The 16,263-nt window shown below is 43.8% G+C and overlaps 1 protein-coding gene across 1 annotated transcript in view; it reads right to left on the reverse strand.

Moving 5' to 3' along the window:
• The window catches only part of zswim8 (zinc finger, SWIM-type containing 8), a 50,798-nt gene that overhangs the window by 20,034 nt on the left and 14,501 nt on the right, over positions 1 to 16,263 (reverse strand). The window contains exons 5-21 of the mRNA XM_035663065.1: positions 16,034 to 16,100; positions 15,818 to 15,886; positions 14,174 to 14,367; positions 13,867 to 14,068; positions 13,429 to 13,604; positions 11,938 to 13,231; positions 11,084 to 11,215; positions 10,572 to 10,751; positions 9,006 to 9,189; positions 8,309 to 8,407; positions 8,016 to 8,140; positions 5,993 to 6,314; positions 5,417 to 5,572; positions 4,607 to 4,829; positions 2,005 to 2,294; positions 1,693 to 1,916; positions 953 to 1,450 (exon numbers count right to left, since the gene is read on the reverse strand). Coding sequence (XP_035518958.1) covers positions 953 to 1,450; positions 1,693 to 1,916; positions 2,005 to 2,294; positions 4,607 to 4,829; positions 5,417 to 5,572; positions 5,993 to 6,314; positions 8,016 to 8,140; positions 8,309 to 8,407; positions 9,006 to 9,189; positions 10,572 to 10,751; positions 11,084 to 11,215; positions 11,938 to 13,231; positions 13,429 to 13,604; positions 13,867 to 14,068; positions 14,174 to 14,367; positions 15,818 to 15,886; positions 16,034 to 16,100 — 4,435 coding nt within the window. The remainder of the gene's footprint in view (positions 1 to 952; positions 1,451 to 1,692; positions 1,917 to 2,004; positions 2,295 to 4,606; positions 4,830 to 5,416; positions 5,573 to 5,992; positions 6,315 to 8,015; positions 8,141 to 8,308; positions 8,408 to 9,005; positions 9,190 to 10,571; positions 10,752 to 11,083; positions 11,216 to 11,937; positions 13,232 to 13,428; positions 13,605 to 13,866; positions 14,069 to 14,173; positions 14,368 to 15,817; positions 15,887 to 16,033; positions 16,101 to 16,263) is intronic.

Below are 16,263 nucleotides of genomic sequence, written 5' to 3' on the forward strand. Positions count from 1 at the left end.
TATTCAGTTAATAAACCTGTATTATCATGTCGATATCCTAATGATTTGCTGTTAGGCTGGAAGCATTTATATTATGTTCTCAATATTATAGGTTTCTATTACGAGGACAGGAAATATATGAAAATATGAAGAAAAGGGCACCAGATACACCAGATCAATTTAATGGAGATGCTGGAAACCCTCAGAATTGCGCTATTGATTTTCTACTGCATATGTGGAGCTAATTGCATTGGAAATGTCCTACAATGTCATGATTATAAGTTTGGTTGATGAATTGGAATGGCCTCCCAAATGGATGTCTATAGTTGATGGATTTAAATAGGCCGCAATTACTAGACCAAGCATGCTAGCTGTAGCCGCTACACCTGAAAAGTTGGCGCTATAGAATTGGTGTTCACCTTTACACTTTACCTTTATCAAACAAACTGCAGCTTCTGCCATTTGGATATTGCACTATTTCCATTAATTGTGCAACCATAATTGAGTGTACAGGTAGAGCTAGAGAGGAGCACCTCTACTGCAGATGCCAAGTTGCAGCTTCCAGGAAGAAAAATAAGCACCACCTGTCTTTTGAACCAGAAAAAGAACAGCCTCCAGTGGCAATCCCTGGCCACTTTTTAAAACCAAATCCTGAAAGTAACATTGAGTCAGCGTATATATAATATCAGAGATAATGTAGACGTTACATTACCTGTGAAGTATAGATTCCTGTACTCTGCCCAACACTGGAAAATAGTCATTAGTCGCAGCCTAATACAGTACCTCCTGTTTGAATGTGTGAATTTGGCATTTTGGTCAAACATGCCAGGTTATGTGCACTGACTGCACGTGAATGACCTGCAGCCATGTGTCTTGATGTGAAGACAGTGAAAACTGTACTTTCAGTACTACTTAGCTATTTCAGAAAAATAGAAAATTGCAACAAAAGCCCACTCACTGTATAAAGACTGACCTGTGGATATGCAGCCCCAGACACAGGGAAGACAGTGGGTCGGGGGACGTGCTGCAGAGGGTGTCCCAGGTACTGCGGGGTGCAGACCGTGGGGAGATGGGCCTGAATTGTGGTATAAGGGTGTAGGCCCTGGCTGTGGGGGTGAGCCATGGCCTGTCCAGGCATGGCATGGGACTGGTAGATTGTGGAGCCCACGGATATGACGGGTACGACGGCCGCTGCAGTGACTGAGGCTGTGACTGTCGCCATTCCTGCAGACTCCATGTTGGCTCCACCGTCGAGGACGACGCAGCTAGACTCCGGGGGCCTCCTGCCCGAACCCCCGTTGGCCCCACAGCGCCCGGAGGTCTCCCGCTGCTGGCTTGACCCACCACCCACTGACTGCTCATATAGCCAGTACCACTGGTGAGCCACCTCAAAGAGGACCTCAGGGTACACACCTCCACCCTTGGCTGCTTCCTCTACTGCCATGCAGGCCTTCTCCAGCATCACATTGTCCTGGAAAGAGACAGACAAGGGAGTTGGAGGGACAAGAATGTGTGAAAAGTAAATGATTTTAAGACCACTTTAAGAAAAAATGTTTGCTACTGATGAACACTTCAGTTAACTAATAAATCTAATACTTAAGTTCCAAATGCATTTAAGAAAAAGCATCCATGTTGGGATCAAACACATTCAGCAGCATGTGATGTGCTCAGCAGCAGGTTGATCACTGAATTGTAAACCCTCTCCCACTGTACCTGCTCTTTGCACTGCACCAGGGCTCTCTGGATCTCATTAGGGTTAAGGGCGTGAGCGTGAGGCAGGCAGCTCAGGGCGAGCTCTGCCGCCGCTCGAACCATGTTGGGATCCCTGGCCCGTGACGCTCGGTCGGCCAAGGACGCCACCTCTGGGGGGGTGAGATGACCGTCCCAACACTCCACCAAAATGTTGAGGGCGGCACTGCCGATCTCCATGGCCTGGCCTAAGAGAGGGAGAGAGGATGAGGGTGAGAGGGTGGAAGCAGGAAAGCATTTTTTTTTTCTTCTCTTACACACACACACAGCCCTCACCAGTGATCCAGGACACATGGGAAGAGTAGGTCCTGGACAGCCAGTTGGGCGACACGAAGTTGTGGAGGCCGAGAGCATACAGGCCAATCTCAAAGGCACACAGGTGCAGGTTTCTGTGGGGCCCCTGGTGGCCACCGCTGGCTGAGGGCTGGGTGAAAATGGAGGTGGAGGAGTTTCCTCCGGCTTTGATCAGCACCGTCTTGGCTAGCTCAAAATAAAAATGGGCTGCAGCCTCTGATGGCTGGTTGGGCACGTGGGGGGCATGGCACTCGGGACGTCGCCCTTTGTACCTGAACACAGGGAAATGTACAATAAGTTGATTAGAATCCATCTTAGTTAGAATAAAGGCACAAATAGAGATAGTTTTCAAGAAAACCTGCTCAACAAAGTAGGCAGGTCTGGTTCAATTTAGACTAGTTTGCTAATTCAGCTTTAGCTCATCTCTACTCCACATTTCTGTTGTTAAACTGTACAGTTCCCTGAGGCCTACAATATGCTGCCCTTTTGTTTGTTATGTTATCTGACTCTTTTGAAGACTAAAAAGTAGTAATTTTATAATTTGTAAATGGACATCAATTCAATAATTTACTGAGAGCATAAGAGCAGCAGACAACAAATCGGAAGGGTATTTAAAATTATTTCCATCATATGGCATTATATAACTTCCCAGATGACAAGATTGCTGAGATTACCTGCAAACCAAAGTCATTGGGTGGTAGAACTGCAACAATTAATCAATTAGTTGTCAGCTATTAATTACTTTGAGTCATTTTTTAAATAAAAAATGTCCAAATTCTCTGATTCCAGCTTCTCAAATATAATATATTTTATGGTCTTTTTGGTCCTCTATGACAGTAAACTGAATATCTTTGGGTTGGCCACAAAAGAAGACATTTGAGGACGTCAACTTTGGCTTTGGGAAACCCTGATCAACATTTTTTATGATTTAAATGGATCAAAAAACTAATCAATTAATCAAATGATTAGCTGATTAAAGCTGCAGTAGGTAACTTATATTTGCTGAAACTTTCACTATATCCTGACAGTAGGATATGAAACAGTTTCTTTGATGATATATGTCTTTGCCATTGTAAACTGATGTGATCAATAGTTGACATCTGATGTCTGTGTTTCACAGTTTTGAACATGTTCAGTGGTTATCTTGACTTTTGAATTAGCATTCTGGAATGGTTTAATCACATAGGTTTTGTAGTTTCAAGTCATCCTTTAAGCAATGACCACCACTTTCCTCACGTAGGTACGCCGTAGCTAACGTGCGCCTACAAATTGGGGCTACAGCAGCTGCTGATAGAGCTGTGACTGGTCAACTAGGGTGTTGAGGTGTACAAGTTTCTGATGCTGGAGTTTGTTGAGAGTGAAAACACGGACTACATTTACATGCACACTACCATGTACATATGCACTGTATTAAAATTATATTATTTAATTCTAACAATGCATTTGATAAGGGTTATGTAAAAAGTTTGTTCTGTTTGGATATTCCTAATTAAGCCTTATTCCAAATGGATCACTTTTATACTATTCAGGTTTAAGGAGCATGCTTTGGACATGTATATAGCACGTTTGGAATGTGTCTCATTTGGGGTTTTTACTGCAGTTTGCGACACACTGCCTACCTGGTGCACAAAAGAAAAGCCCACATTTCTGGTCGGAAGGACAAACACACCTACTGTTAAACATTATGACTTGGATATCAACAGGTTTTTAGAAACCCGCACACAAGTACGCCAACCTTTTCCAAGAAGGAGGGAAACTTAAAAAAGGCAAAATGCCTCAAATGGCTCCAGCTGTTCCACTTTTACCATGGAAGCAACATGACTGCAGTTTGAAAAGGAGAGAAATTCCCCTGAAGGACATCCAGTATGTCATTAACAGTTAGGTCAATCAGAGTAACAGCTGCATGTAAAGAGGAATATCAGTGGTATATTCATTTCCATTAGCCATATAAACAGCTTAGTGGGAATACTGTCTTTTTCATAATAAAGGGACAAAAAAACTGAATATTTTGTGCATGTAAACGTAGTCAGTGTTAACAAGGTTGAACAAAGGCTCATTAATATTTTCTTTTTCAGTAACACATATCTAGCAAATACATTTTTACCACGAGCCTTCGTTTCACTGCGACCCCCCGCTCTCTATCAAAGTAAATGAAAGAAGTAATGAGACAAGGAGAAATGGAAGTTACCTGGATACGACTCCAGTTCTATATGTATGTTCATAGACCACCATCGCTCTGTATCACAAAGTCAATGAAAGAATGTAAACACAGTTACTGCGGGGAATATGATTAAAAACAGGATATGGCCTGATCATGTACGATACATCTGTCTGCTGTTGTGGTGTCAACATCAATAGGTCAAATAAGATGCTAAACTATAAACAACAACCTCCACTTAACCCCTTGTCAAGCATAAACCCTCCATTACAAAATACCCCGCAGGTGAGCAAAGCTTGCTGGGAGTTGACTGCCTGCGAGTCAGCAGCAGTCATAATTACACTTCTGTTAACAGACAGCATTAGTTTTAAAAGTTTTTAATTCAAACTATTATTAACCCAGATATGAGGAAGAGTTTGCGTTTACCTGCTGGTGTCGGTGCTCTTGGCCCTGGCTCCGCCCCCTGCCCTGCGAGAGCCGCTGGAGGAGGAGGAGCCCAGTGAATCAGATGATGAGCTGCTGATGCTGTCGCTGTCCTGGCCCCGCCCCCAAGACGTTGCTGCCCAGCCGCCCCGGATCGGCCGCCGGCTGAGAGTGGGGGAACTGTCTGAGGTCGTCTCTGGAGCACTGCTGTCGATGCTCGCCATGCCTGTCCAAATAACGGGCACATCGCATTCACAACACTACAATGTGTTGGTTCATTTTTGATGTGAGGCTGTTTTAGTACATGTTACATTTCTGGATAAAAACTGTATGTGCCCAGTCAGAAATACCATACATATGACTCACCACTGCCTGTCTGACAATGCCCATATAAGTTACATTGATTCTCTGAAACAGTAGAGATAATTTGCCCCTCAGTCCTGGCTCAACAAGCAAGCGAGAGAGAGAGGGCACAGTGGTAGTTGAGCGAGCTAGAGAGTGAATGAAGAGAGGGAGTGGCGCTAGCGAGAATCAAGCCATGAATCAGAGAAATAAAACTTTATTTTCTGACACGACGGTTATGTTCTCAAGGACAAATAAAAATGCCCACACCTCCGCACAACCCTGTGGGAAAAAGCCACATTGCCGGATTTTGTGTGAATGCACGCTGTGGGTTCTGAGTCCTGACCTCATACCCTGTGCACTGGCCAGAGGTTGACGACCAGAAACACAAAACACAGACAAATATGAAAATACAGGTAGTTCCAAATGATGATAGTGTCAGTCTGAGTTCTGTGTAAAAAATGTCTTTACCGGTGTGTTTCTTCTTCTGCCGGACAGGTGAGCCCCAGCAGCGCTGGCTGTATCCACAGCGTGCCCCCAGTGCCAGCCGACTGGGCACTGTGGCCTCCAGCTTAAATGGAGCTGTTTCATTCTGCTGGTCACTTGATGAAGGAGGCCCCTCTGATACTGCGAGGAAAGGATCAAAGAAAACTCAGTACAATAGAGTGATTACCTAATGCATAGCATTTCTAGGTTTCAGAACTGAAAACTAAGTAAAGAACTTGAATTTCTCACTGACTACTGCTGGAACACAGCAATCTTGGCTACTTTTAATGCACTGCATGTTCTGACTTTCAGCTATATTGCTGCTGCTGTTCCTCAAAGAGCCAGAGTGAAGCCTCAGATCCTTAAGCAGGACTCCTCTGACTGCTCCTGAATCCTGCATCAAGACTAAAGTATGTTTAATCTGTTTTATTGGTTTATTTCACCCCCTAGCCCTTTTTATCTTGTTGTATTGTTGGGTATTTCATTCTATTTTTTACTGTTTTTAAAATATGAAGCTGCTTTATTAAATAATGGCTCCCAGAGTGGGTGCGAGGCTCTCACCATGCTCCCTGGTCTCAGCAGTACTCTCTCCTGCTGAACTATTCTGCACTGGGTTCAGTTCAGCCTGATGAGCCACCTCTTCGCCAGCCAGCACTACAGCAGAGGAAGAGCTGGTAGAAGAGGCTGCCACAGTGGTTGCAGACGAAGACGAGGGCGCGTGTTTGGAGACACCACCAGTGGCCCCGCTCACCCCGCCGTGGCTGGCGGCAGTGTGTTTGGACGGGCTGCGCTGGCTGCCAGCTGCCGGCTTGCTGGAGTAGAAGGAGCTCAGGGTTTGGGGCTTGTGGGTCTGACTCTCCCTGTCCAACAACTTGTCCAGGATCTGAGGATGAGAGGAGGGGTAAAGAGACTGTTTTTAGGAAACCGAATAGAACATCTGGATTGTTGAACCACTTGGTGTGGCTTCTTTAGGCTTCTTCCTGGTTAACCCAGGAAGGTAGGTCTCCAATCCCGAACAACAATGTAAGAGTTAGAGTAAGTCAACCATTCAGACTAATCACTGTATGTGTGGGATGACTGTGTTTATATGTTGTTGTCAAGAACAGCGTACACACTATTTTTCCTCCCTGATTCAGATATCACAGAGTAAATATAACTTTATGCATGAATAGCTCTTGGGACCATACTTGGAACATGTTTTCTGCTATAGGTGCATCTTCTGTTGAATGTTGTTTACCTCCCAGTATGTGGGAGATTATTTCATTTCTCTATTGATGATGTCTAGGGAGGGCATTTAAAGTAATTTTCATATTTGAGTACCTGCATTAAATTCTAAGGTAAGAATAGGCTCTGAAATGAACACCTACGTGAAAGTGTGGGTATCCTACCTTCCTGCGCAGCACCGACTGTAGAGATTAGCCGAAATGAAGAGAAACAATATCCACAAACGTTAAGATGTTGCAATAATTTCAATTATTGTTAATTGCACTCATCTTTGCATTACTGAATGCATTACTTTGCATTACTGAAAGCTGGATTATTTACAGGATATTATCATATGTGTATTATTCAGCCTTCAGCTGCCTAACATTAATACACAATTATGCTTTCTGTTACTGTGCCACTAATACTCGCTAAAATTTGCTTCTAAAACATTTTAACATTCCAAGATCTAATTGCTAAACATATTGATTGGAATTGTTATTATCTTTTTATTGTTTATTGCACTGCAAAAAAAAAAATAATCTCAAGCATAAAAGCCTTGTTTCTGGGTCTTATTTTTTGGCTTAAAAGAATAATAATCTTGTCAAGCATGTTTTGCATTAGAAAAGTAACTTGTCTTAATAAGATATTACAGCTAATATTGAGCTTGATTTAGTTCCAACAATGGTTTGCATAATATCCCAGCAGAGGAACAAGATTATTTTCCTTATTTTAAGAGGAAGACCACTTGCACAAGAGAAAGTAGTCTCCAGTGTTGGAAATTAAGCAGCTGTTTTTCACTGTTTTAATACAAAATGCTAAAAAATAGGAATGCTTCCGCTGCCTTCATTTAAGACAGTCACCTATTTTTATTATGCTGTTTTAATAAATTGTGTCTTATAGGAAGATTTATTTTTGCTAATTATTAGTTTAAGATTAAAGGTACTTTTACATTCTTCAATTCAGCTCAACAAACTGACCAAAATACTTATTTTACACAACTGCTGTTTCATTGTCTGTAATAAGCACAACTTGCTTACATATTTGGCATTTTTTTCTAGTTTTAAGACCCATAACAGTCTTTCAGTGGCTAGGTTTTTGATGGCAGTTTTATGAATTGAAGCTAAATTGTCTTACCCCAGCCCACAAACTGTTATTTTCTTTGTGAGTTTTAATGGTTTATAAGTAGTGCAAGTACTAAATGCACCGTTCTCCAGGCACAGCCTTGCTCATATCCTACTTCTAAAGCCAATGGGCTTCTCTACGACAGCATGAAAATATCTCTGCCTGGTTTACTGGAAGAATCTGTCTCACATTTATCAGTCATATCAGGTATTTGTTCTTATCAAATGGTCAGAATGGTCAGAGTAGTGAAGTCTACCTTCTTGAGCTTGCTCTGGTCATCCTTATAGGTGATCATTAGAGCCAGAGCCAGGTCACCTTTCACCCGTCTTGTTCCTTCACACAGCAGCGGATGCTCCGCTTCACTAACTGTGGTCTTCATACCTGCGTACACAGACAGAGGGTTGACACGAGGAGGGTATACAGCAGGAATAAGGTGCAGTGGACAGTATAAACAAAGACAGGGGATGTGAAAAGTGGTGAGGAGAGAGAAAAGGATACTGAGAAACAGATCCAGACAGAAATGAAGGAGCGGGGTGAGAATAAATGTACCAAGTGCAGCAACAGCAGCCTCAAAGCCCAGCTCTTCATCACCGGGCATCTCGTTGTTGCGGTTGCGGCTTGGTGGACGGGAACCCGTTGGGGACACAACTGCACAAACAATATGGAGAAAAGTAAAAGGGATGTGAATTATTGTAGTTCCCATTTAAAATGTCTTAATTTAGGTCTTAAAAACAAATTTCTTCCGTCACTCTGAGCTGCAACTTGTCCAACAGGCAGTATACTCAAAAAGAGTATTTGGTCAGGTATTGCACTGCAAAAATAAGCTATTTAAGAAAGTTATCTTGTTTGGGATGATAGTGGTTAAAACACATACTATATAACTGCAACGTCACTGGTTTAATTTCAGCTGGGGACCTTTGTTGAATGTCTCTGCCCCTACATTTCTTGTCTTTATCCCAACTGCCAAATAAAGGCAGAAATGCTAAAAAAAAATTACAAAATATTAGAAAACTTTAAGTTAATTGGTCTTAATTTGTCTGTGAAAATAACTGCAAGGTTGTCACTTATATCCCCAACATCTACAGAGAAAACTATCTTCCAAACTATCTGGATAGCTATCTTCCTTTTTATTAAATAAGTAAAAGACACAGTCGTCACTGCTGAAACTACACAAGGTGAGTTCAACATTTGAAATCTTAAACTTCAAATGTTAAATCCCACTGATCAAACAATAATTGGTGCTTACCTGGGGTACACAGCACGTCAAAGATAAAGCTGGCTAGCATGAGAGGCAGCACAGGTCTGTAATCACAGAAGTTCCCGTCTCTGAGCTGTTCTGCTCTCTCTCTGATGGCCGACATCTCCACCAGGCCCAGAGGGATCTTCTTCAACAGAGCCACCACCTCCGACTCCTGGTAGGCAAGCTTTACCTGGTCAACACAAACACGCATACACAGCAGTCAGTATGTGTGGCACACGTTCATGTGTCCACATTCTATAAGCATATACACTAGACATGCATGGAGTGTCTGTAGGAGAAACCCGTTCGGTACTTTTGCCTTGCAATCTGTATGTATCGCGGTTTCTTTTTTGTTTACTTGTTTCTGTGCCAGCAGCCAGCTCTGAGCATGTTTATTACAGATATGGGTCAATGGGCCAGGTATATATTGCCATTGGGAAGTGCATTTGAAATATCAGACTCTCTGTAAACTGAAGGACAGGAAACACCTGGAAGTTTGCTTGAGTACATGAAGAGAAAGTTGATGAAAATTCATCAGACTAAAACAGTACTAATAGCCTGGAAAGGTTTAAAAAAAAAAATGGCATGAAATTAGGTGTGAAGCGATTAAATAAAGTCCCTACAAGGAACTTTCCTTTTGTGTTGATTCTGGCGGCCCATGTGGACAAAAGTGGTAGTGTTTCTACCACCTCATTTTATTAATTTCAAGGGGAATCGGACCAAATCAGACCCGGCACAATCAGATTCTACTGTGGCCATTTAGTTGCATTGCGGAGGAAAATTCTCTACACCACTGGTTCCCAACCTTTTTCCTTAAGGAACCCCTTTTCTATCAGTGAGTAAACTGACCTAAGTGACATATTTTATGTATATTTCATATTATATTCAATGTGTAACAAAAACAGTAGAGAACAACTGATAAACTGAACCCAAACAGTGAACACAATAACTGCAGAAAGTTTGCGTAAAAAAAGATTTCGATGAATTTTGAGCAGATTATTTCCTGTTACTTCCTTTTTTATGATAGTTTCAGCAGTATTTATAATTTTAACAAACAATACTTATAGGGTTATTGTTTGACAAATTCAGCATTCTATTCACATTGCTCTATTAGCTCTTTGGCTGTTATAACTGTGTACTTTTCTAAGGCAGGACAAGGCTGTTTATCAGAGTGAAGGCTCTGTGAATGTAGCTTGTGTTCAGGTTTTTTTACCACTCCCTTGCATTGTCAGATTTTTTCTTTTACGTTTAAAATAACCTTAACTTAAAAATAACAATTCCATTTAGTTTTCTTCACAGAAATGTATGAAATGCAGAGATATAGGCCTACTGTATATTTAACAGCAGGCTTCAAATGCTAATGATGCTAATGGACGGTACAACCTTTTACAATGCATGTACACTTCTGCATTCACTGGATATCGTTAGATAAAGAATGCATTCAAACTACAGTGTTTTATAGTGTAATAAATAAATGGAACTCTACAACCATTCAATACTACTAATCTTTATATTTTTAAGTAAGTACCTGTGCATACAGTATGTGTGTGTATTTATGTGAGAGTGAGAGACCTCCAGAGCTTTGGTAGACGCCGGCGGTCTCTGGAGTTCCAGGGAGAACATGCCGGTGCTGAAGGCCAGGTTGTGAAGCTCCAGTCGTTCACTGAGAACAGTGAGGAGGAAGGCGGCTTTGGACAGCGTGTTGGTGGCTACCTGCGTCTGACGGCTGGTCGACACCTTGCTCTTCTTACCCTAAAACCAGAGAAATAATAATGGCGTCAGAACATTAAACAAAACTTTACTTCTGACGAGCAGATTCACACTTTGAATATCTTAATTTCAGGGAAGTTTATATTTGTTGCTCTTTTACAAATTGGCACAGTAATGATGCCAATATAGAACAGATATTAGAAGAATCTGATGTCTTTCCTTCATGAAGAAAGGCTCAATATCCCACTACATAGTTCAAGATGCTGACTGATGAGTTTGGAAGATTGAGACTGTACAACAGAAGGAGAGAAGAGAAGTCAAAGGACATAGGAGAATGTGTTCCAGTGGGGGGTGGGACTTGTGGCCGTAGCAACCTTTGTCTGTGGCTGCTCCACTTTCAGGTCGGGTGGATTGGCCAGCAGGTCCCTGGCCAGCTCCACGGCCAGCCGGCACGCCTCGTTACTGTAGCCATGAGCATGGAGGGCCTCGGCACACGCAAACAGCACCTGCACACACAGAATTCAGGTCAGTGAGACAAAGAGCACTGGGCCACTGAGTCTGGAAGCGATATTGTGAAATGGCCTTAGATCCAGTCAGGTGTGGAATTTAAGTAAAAGGAAAAGGAGTAGATTTTTAATGTGGAAATTGCATTTCTTTGCAGAAAAAACATATCACCAAAAGACTATTTGTATAAATGTATTAATACATGTCTGGAGGAGACCTTTAAAGTAACAGTTTATTCACAAGCTTTGCTGTAAAGACGGTTGGACAGGCAAGCAACATGCGATCAATTATCCAAACCACTTATTTGAAGAGATTTGGAAGAGAATTAAGGAAGCTGTATGCAGCACTCCAACTCCAAACTGCCATGTTCTTAATGGCATTGTGTTTGTCTTTCACTGTCCTGCATTGTGGCCTTACCTGCAAATGTAGGCATGCGATTAGTTGTTCTTGTGCATGGGCTTTGGGGCCATGACAGTAATCTGCCAACATGAGCTGTGTCTCTTTCATGGGTCGAGATGTGGTGATGGCAGGTGTCAAAACTCATAGATTACCTACTGGTAATTGTGACCTTACCTGTTAGCTGCCCTGTGCAGAATCATAGAGTAATGGCTGCGTGACAGCTAACATTTTCTATTTTTAGTGCCCACCCAAACAGATATTGAACCAGTCAAATTACAGTACTGACATTGTCAGCTCCGGCTGTGAACACCAGCACAAACCTTACCTCCATGCGCCCCTCCTGCTCCAGCGGTTTCATCCCTGCGAAGATGTCTGGCTCCTCCTCCTGGTGGTTGTCCACCAGCTGTCTGTCTGCTCCCTCCTCTGAGGCAACATTCAGGTAGTATGCCTGATAGTCATCCTCACCCACAGCTTCTCCTGCCACTTCTGCTCCTTGGTTAGCTAGTCCTCCTGCGGCTGCTGCCCCAGCAGGTGCTGCCTCTCTGCGGCCCTGTGGCAGCTTGGCGGATGTTTCAGTGGTACCTGATCTTGCCGTAGTGCTGGAGGTGGAAGGCTGGTTACTGCCGGCTGAGTCTACGTCTTCATCCCTGCTCTGGACAGGCTCCACGTCCAGCTCTGCTTCCTTCTCTACAGCGTTGGGCATGTCCATAACAACCACCACTGTCTCTTTGGCAGGGAAGCAAGGTGGAGCAGGCTCTGCCGCAGGAAGTGTAGCCGAGGCATGGCTGACACGCTTTGCTTCAAACATCTTGCTCCCACCGCTGCTGCTGCTGTACTTGCGTGAGTCTCGAAGCAGGGGGCTCGGGGAGGGCAGCATCTCTGGCGGTGGGGGGAGAAACTCAAAAGTGTTGCTGGCCTCAGCCCCCAGAGCTAGACTGCAGCCATCGTCCAGGCTGAGCTCAGCCAGGTCCGGCTCCAGGGAACTGTCCTCACTGCTGGTTCTCCGCTTGGCACTGGCATGCTTACCTCCTAACCCTCCACTACCTCCAGGACCTCCTACAGATGCCCCCTTCCCACCTCCCTGCGTCAGTTTCAGCTTCCCTCCAGAGGAGGAGCCCGGCCCTTTGTACATGCACTTCCCTCCTCCGTCTTCCAGGGACAGAGATACGCTCCCTCCAAGACGGACCAGCATCCCTCCCCCTCCACTCACAGACAGACCCTTCCTCTTGGTCAGTATGGTCTCCTTGGGTCGCACTGCCACCTCCTGTTGGGACGAATGACCACCACCTCTTCCTTTGTAATCTCCCCCTGCTCCACCTTCGACTCTCACCCCTCCCCCTGGTTCAGACGGTTCTCCACCCGCTGCTGCAGCAGCAGCTTTGGCTCCTCTTTGGAGCTGCACTGCCCTGGACCAGCAGAATGTGGCACTCTTCTTATCAGCGCTGCAGTAGGTGATGCCGTCCAGTGGGTAGGCCACCTCCCAGTTGAAATAGCAGGACTCCACAGCGGGCTTGAAGCCCTGGAACAATTTATCCAGGGACTTGCGATGTTGTCCCCGCTTCACTATCTCTATAACTTTCAGATGCCACTGCTTCAGCTGACCTGCCAGTTCCAGGCGCCTGGAATAGAGCATATACATCTTCAGTGTCTATTTAATATACTTTCATCTTAAATACGTTGTGTAATGCAATCATTAAGCGATAAATGTGCTGATATTACATAACTTTCCAATGGGAATTATCATATTTCATGACCATATTTTGTGATAGTTGAAGAAATCCATTAACAGTGTGTAGGCTGATGCCAGTGGTCTGACCTGCAGGGGCTCATAGTGGGGTCGAGCACTGCCAGCCTCCATAGAACCACCATCTCGTCACACATGCTGGCACAGGCGTGAGCCGCAACCTCTGATTGGCCGTTGCTGCGCCCGGTGTGGCCACTGGCACTGCTGTGGGACGCTGAAGTCCTAACACTGTACCACCAGCTGATTATCTGAACACACATCAGACAACTCAGTGAGGTGTTTATGTCTCAAAGAACGTACAGTATGTCATGTGTATTTAAAAGTTGCATATGAGATTTAAATAATAGCAGTTTAATATAGCAGTAAACAACAACGATGTATGCACTTTGTGACTTACGTCTGTGAAAGGTGCTACATAAATACATTTCACTTATTTACTACCATCTCTAACTTTTTAAGTTAGTGGTTTTATATTTAGCATCTGGAGCTGGTGTCACTTTGAGGACATACCTGTTCATAGGTGAGGCACTGCTCAGTGAGGATCTCAAGCAGCGGGGCGGCGTTGCTGTCTCGTCTCTTGAACATCTCCCTGACTATGGACAGAAGGTTCCAAATGCCTTCTGGCTCTCGGCCCCTCAGAGGTCGCAGCAGACACGCCCACTCAGCGGCGGCCGGCGGCTCGGTGGATGACAGGTACATGGAGTTTACATCACTGTGGATAACACTGGATTAGATGCATTCAACTTTAACTCTGAAGTTAAGCTAAAGCCTTTAAGAAATGTGTCAAGGACTGTTATGTGAGACCAGGAGTGTGTACCTGAAGACGACAGGTGAAGGCCCACAGAACTTGTGCAGAGTCTTTTTGATGTTGTCGCTGAGGGTCGACTCATCCAAATACCAGGTGCTCTGGTCAGAGGCTGAAGGGCCTGCTGTGGGGTCTACACACACACACACACAGAGATCATACAGTGTTAATTTAGCTTTCTCTGGGCAAAGCCTCCAGAGAAAATCCTGTCGTGCATAATAAAGTCTAGAAATTGGTATTTTTCTGTTTTTATTTGCATTTGTAAGTGAACCAAATAGCGTATGTTGGTTTAAAAATAAACATTCTCTTTAATCCACATTTAGTAGATGGACAATCGTTTTGAGAGGATTCCTGTCACAACACTAACTCCTCTCTCCATGGATGCTGTACACTAGCCAAGTAGGCTGCAAAGTCTGTGGTACTGCCAATGGTTGGATTAATGGTTTTGTAATTTACAATGTAGTTATTTTTATATGTATATGTGCTAAAGAATTCACAAGAATAAAAAACATCAAAATAAAATGCATGTCAATTACCAGAATATTTGAATATTACCATGTCAATCACGACTCATCATCAGGTAAAGACAGACGCGTTTTGCCACAGTTGGTTGGCTAACACTTCCTCGGATGCAGTGACACAAAATTTACCATTTTTGAAACCAAAAGAAATCATGTGAGAGACAACCCTGTGCCAGTAAGAGCTTAAAACCCATTGAGAGGAAATATGACCCTGAAAACATCACAATTAGACTCATAATGGCAGGAAGACCTGCTCTATTTGAAAAGATATTGTCTGGGTTTGATTGCGGGCATATACAATTAAAACTGAAACTGAATTGAATTGAATTGTTGGATTATGAATCCTGTCAGAATGAGAGCTTAAACCCCTTGAACTTACAAGACAGGGGATTTATGGTTCGTCTCTAGTTTCAGATCTTCTTTCCTCAGCATGATGTTCATTTGTAATGATTGGGGTCCATTTAGAGTAAACTGGACCATAAAGCAGGGGTATTGCTTTTAAGGCGGGGGTCCCCCTTCTGTTGCAGGTCATTCTCGTGAGTCGTTCCGGCTCAACGCACCCAAACTCAGGTCAAACTGTCAAACTAACAAAAAAGGGGCAGGGTTGCTGTCAGATATGAATTCGGATTCTGTTCTGCCGTGGACTATTTATTCCTAAGTTGTTTCCAAAACATTTTAAGATTTATGGGTGTGGCAGGCGAGCCGCCATCTGTTTTCCTGGTACAGGAGTCAAATTGGCAGGGGCCAATGGAGAGCAGTCAACTCGCATAGTCACCATCACTTGGTTCTGACAATTGGTCTGGGCGGCGGCAAACTGGAGGGCTTTCAAACGGGTACTCCCAAACCAATGCGGTGACGTCAACGATTAGGTTCCTACTACCCTGTTGCTGTAAACACACTCTCCTTTCACAATACCAGAGGAATACAATACGGAAAATTTCCATCTCCTGTGAGTCGGTAACATCACTGCCTTCTGGCTTGTTAGGGAGTAGGAATAATGAACTTCGCTGCAATTTTTCAAAAGTTGAATAAATGGGATGAAGCTCTGCCTCTGATGTAGTGGTTGTTCGCAGTGAATATCAGAACGCGAACAGCTTGTTTCTCCCTGTATTAGACTTTTTCATTTAGTGCCTACTGTACTGGTGCTCCGCACAGCGGTAGTTTGAGATTGGCGTAATGAGACGCGCTTCTCCAGCAGCGTGAGCTGTGGGTAAGAAAAATGATCTGGACAGCAAAAATGAATTAATACCAAAACTTGCTTCTGTCAGACTAAATGTACAGACAAGATATGTAGTTACTTTTTTTGTTCAGTAGATCTATAATGAACGGCGGGTCGGGACTTGGATGTTACTTTGGCCCTGAGGCGGTCATGATGGAGGTCTGGGGGCAAACTCTTGGAGCTGGTCCCTCTTGGAGGCCTGGACAAAGACTCGGAAAGTTGGACGCCCTCAACACGACTGGCTGATGCCTACAGTCTACGTTGCTATAACAAAAAGACTAGATAAGACAAGACGAGAAGGAGCAGTGAACTAGTACGAGTATCAACTCATACACACACGTTTCATCACTTCTGTTCAAACA

This window comes from Morone saxatilis, unplaced genomic scaffold (assembly GCF_004916995.1).
Source record: "Morone saxatilis isolate NCDOM2014 unplaced genomic scaffold, NCSU_SB_2.0 Contig19, whole genome shotgun sequence".
NCBI lineage: Eukaryota > Metazoa > Chordata > Actinopteri > Moronidae > Morone > Morone saxatilis.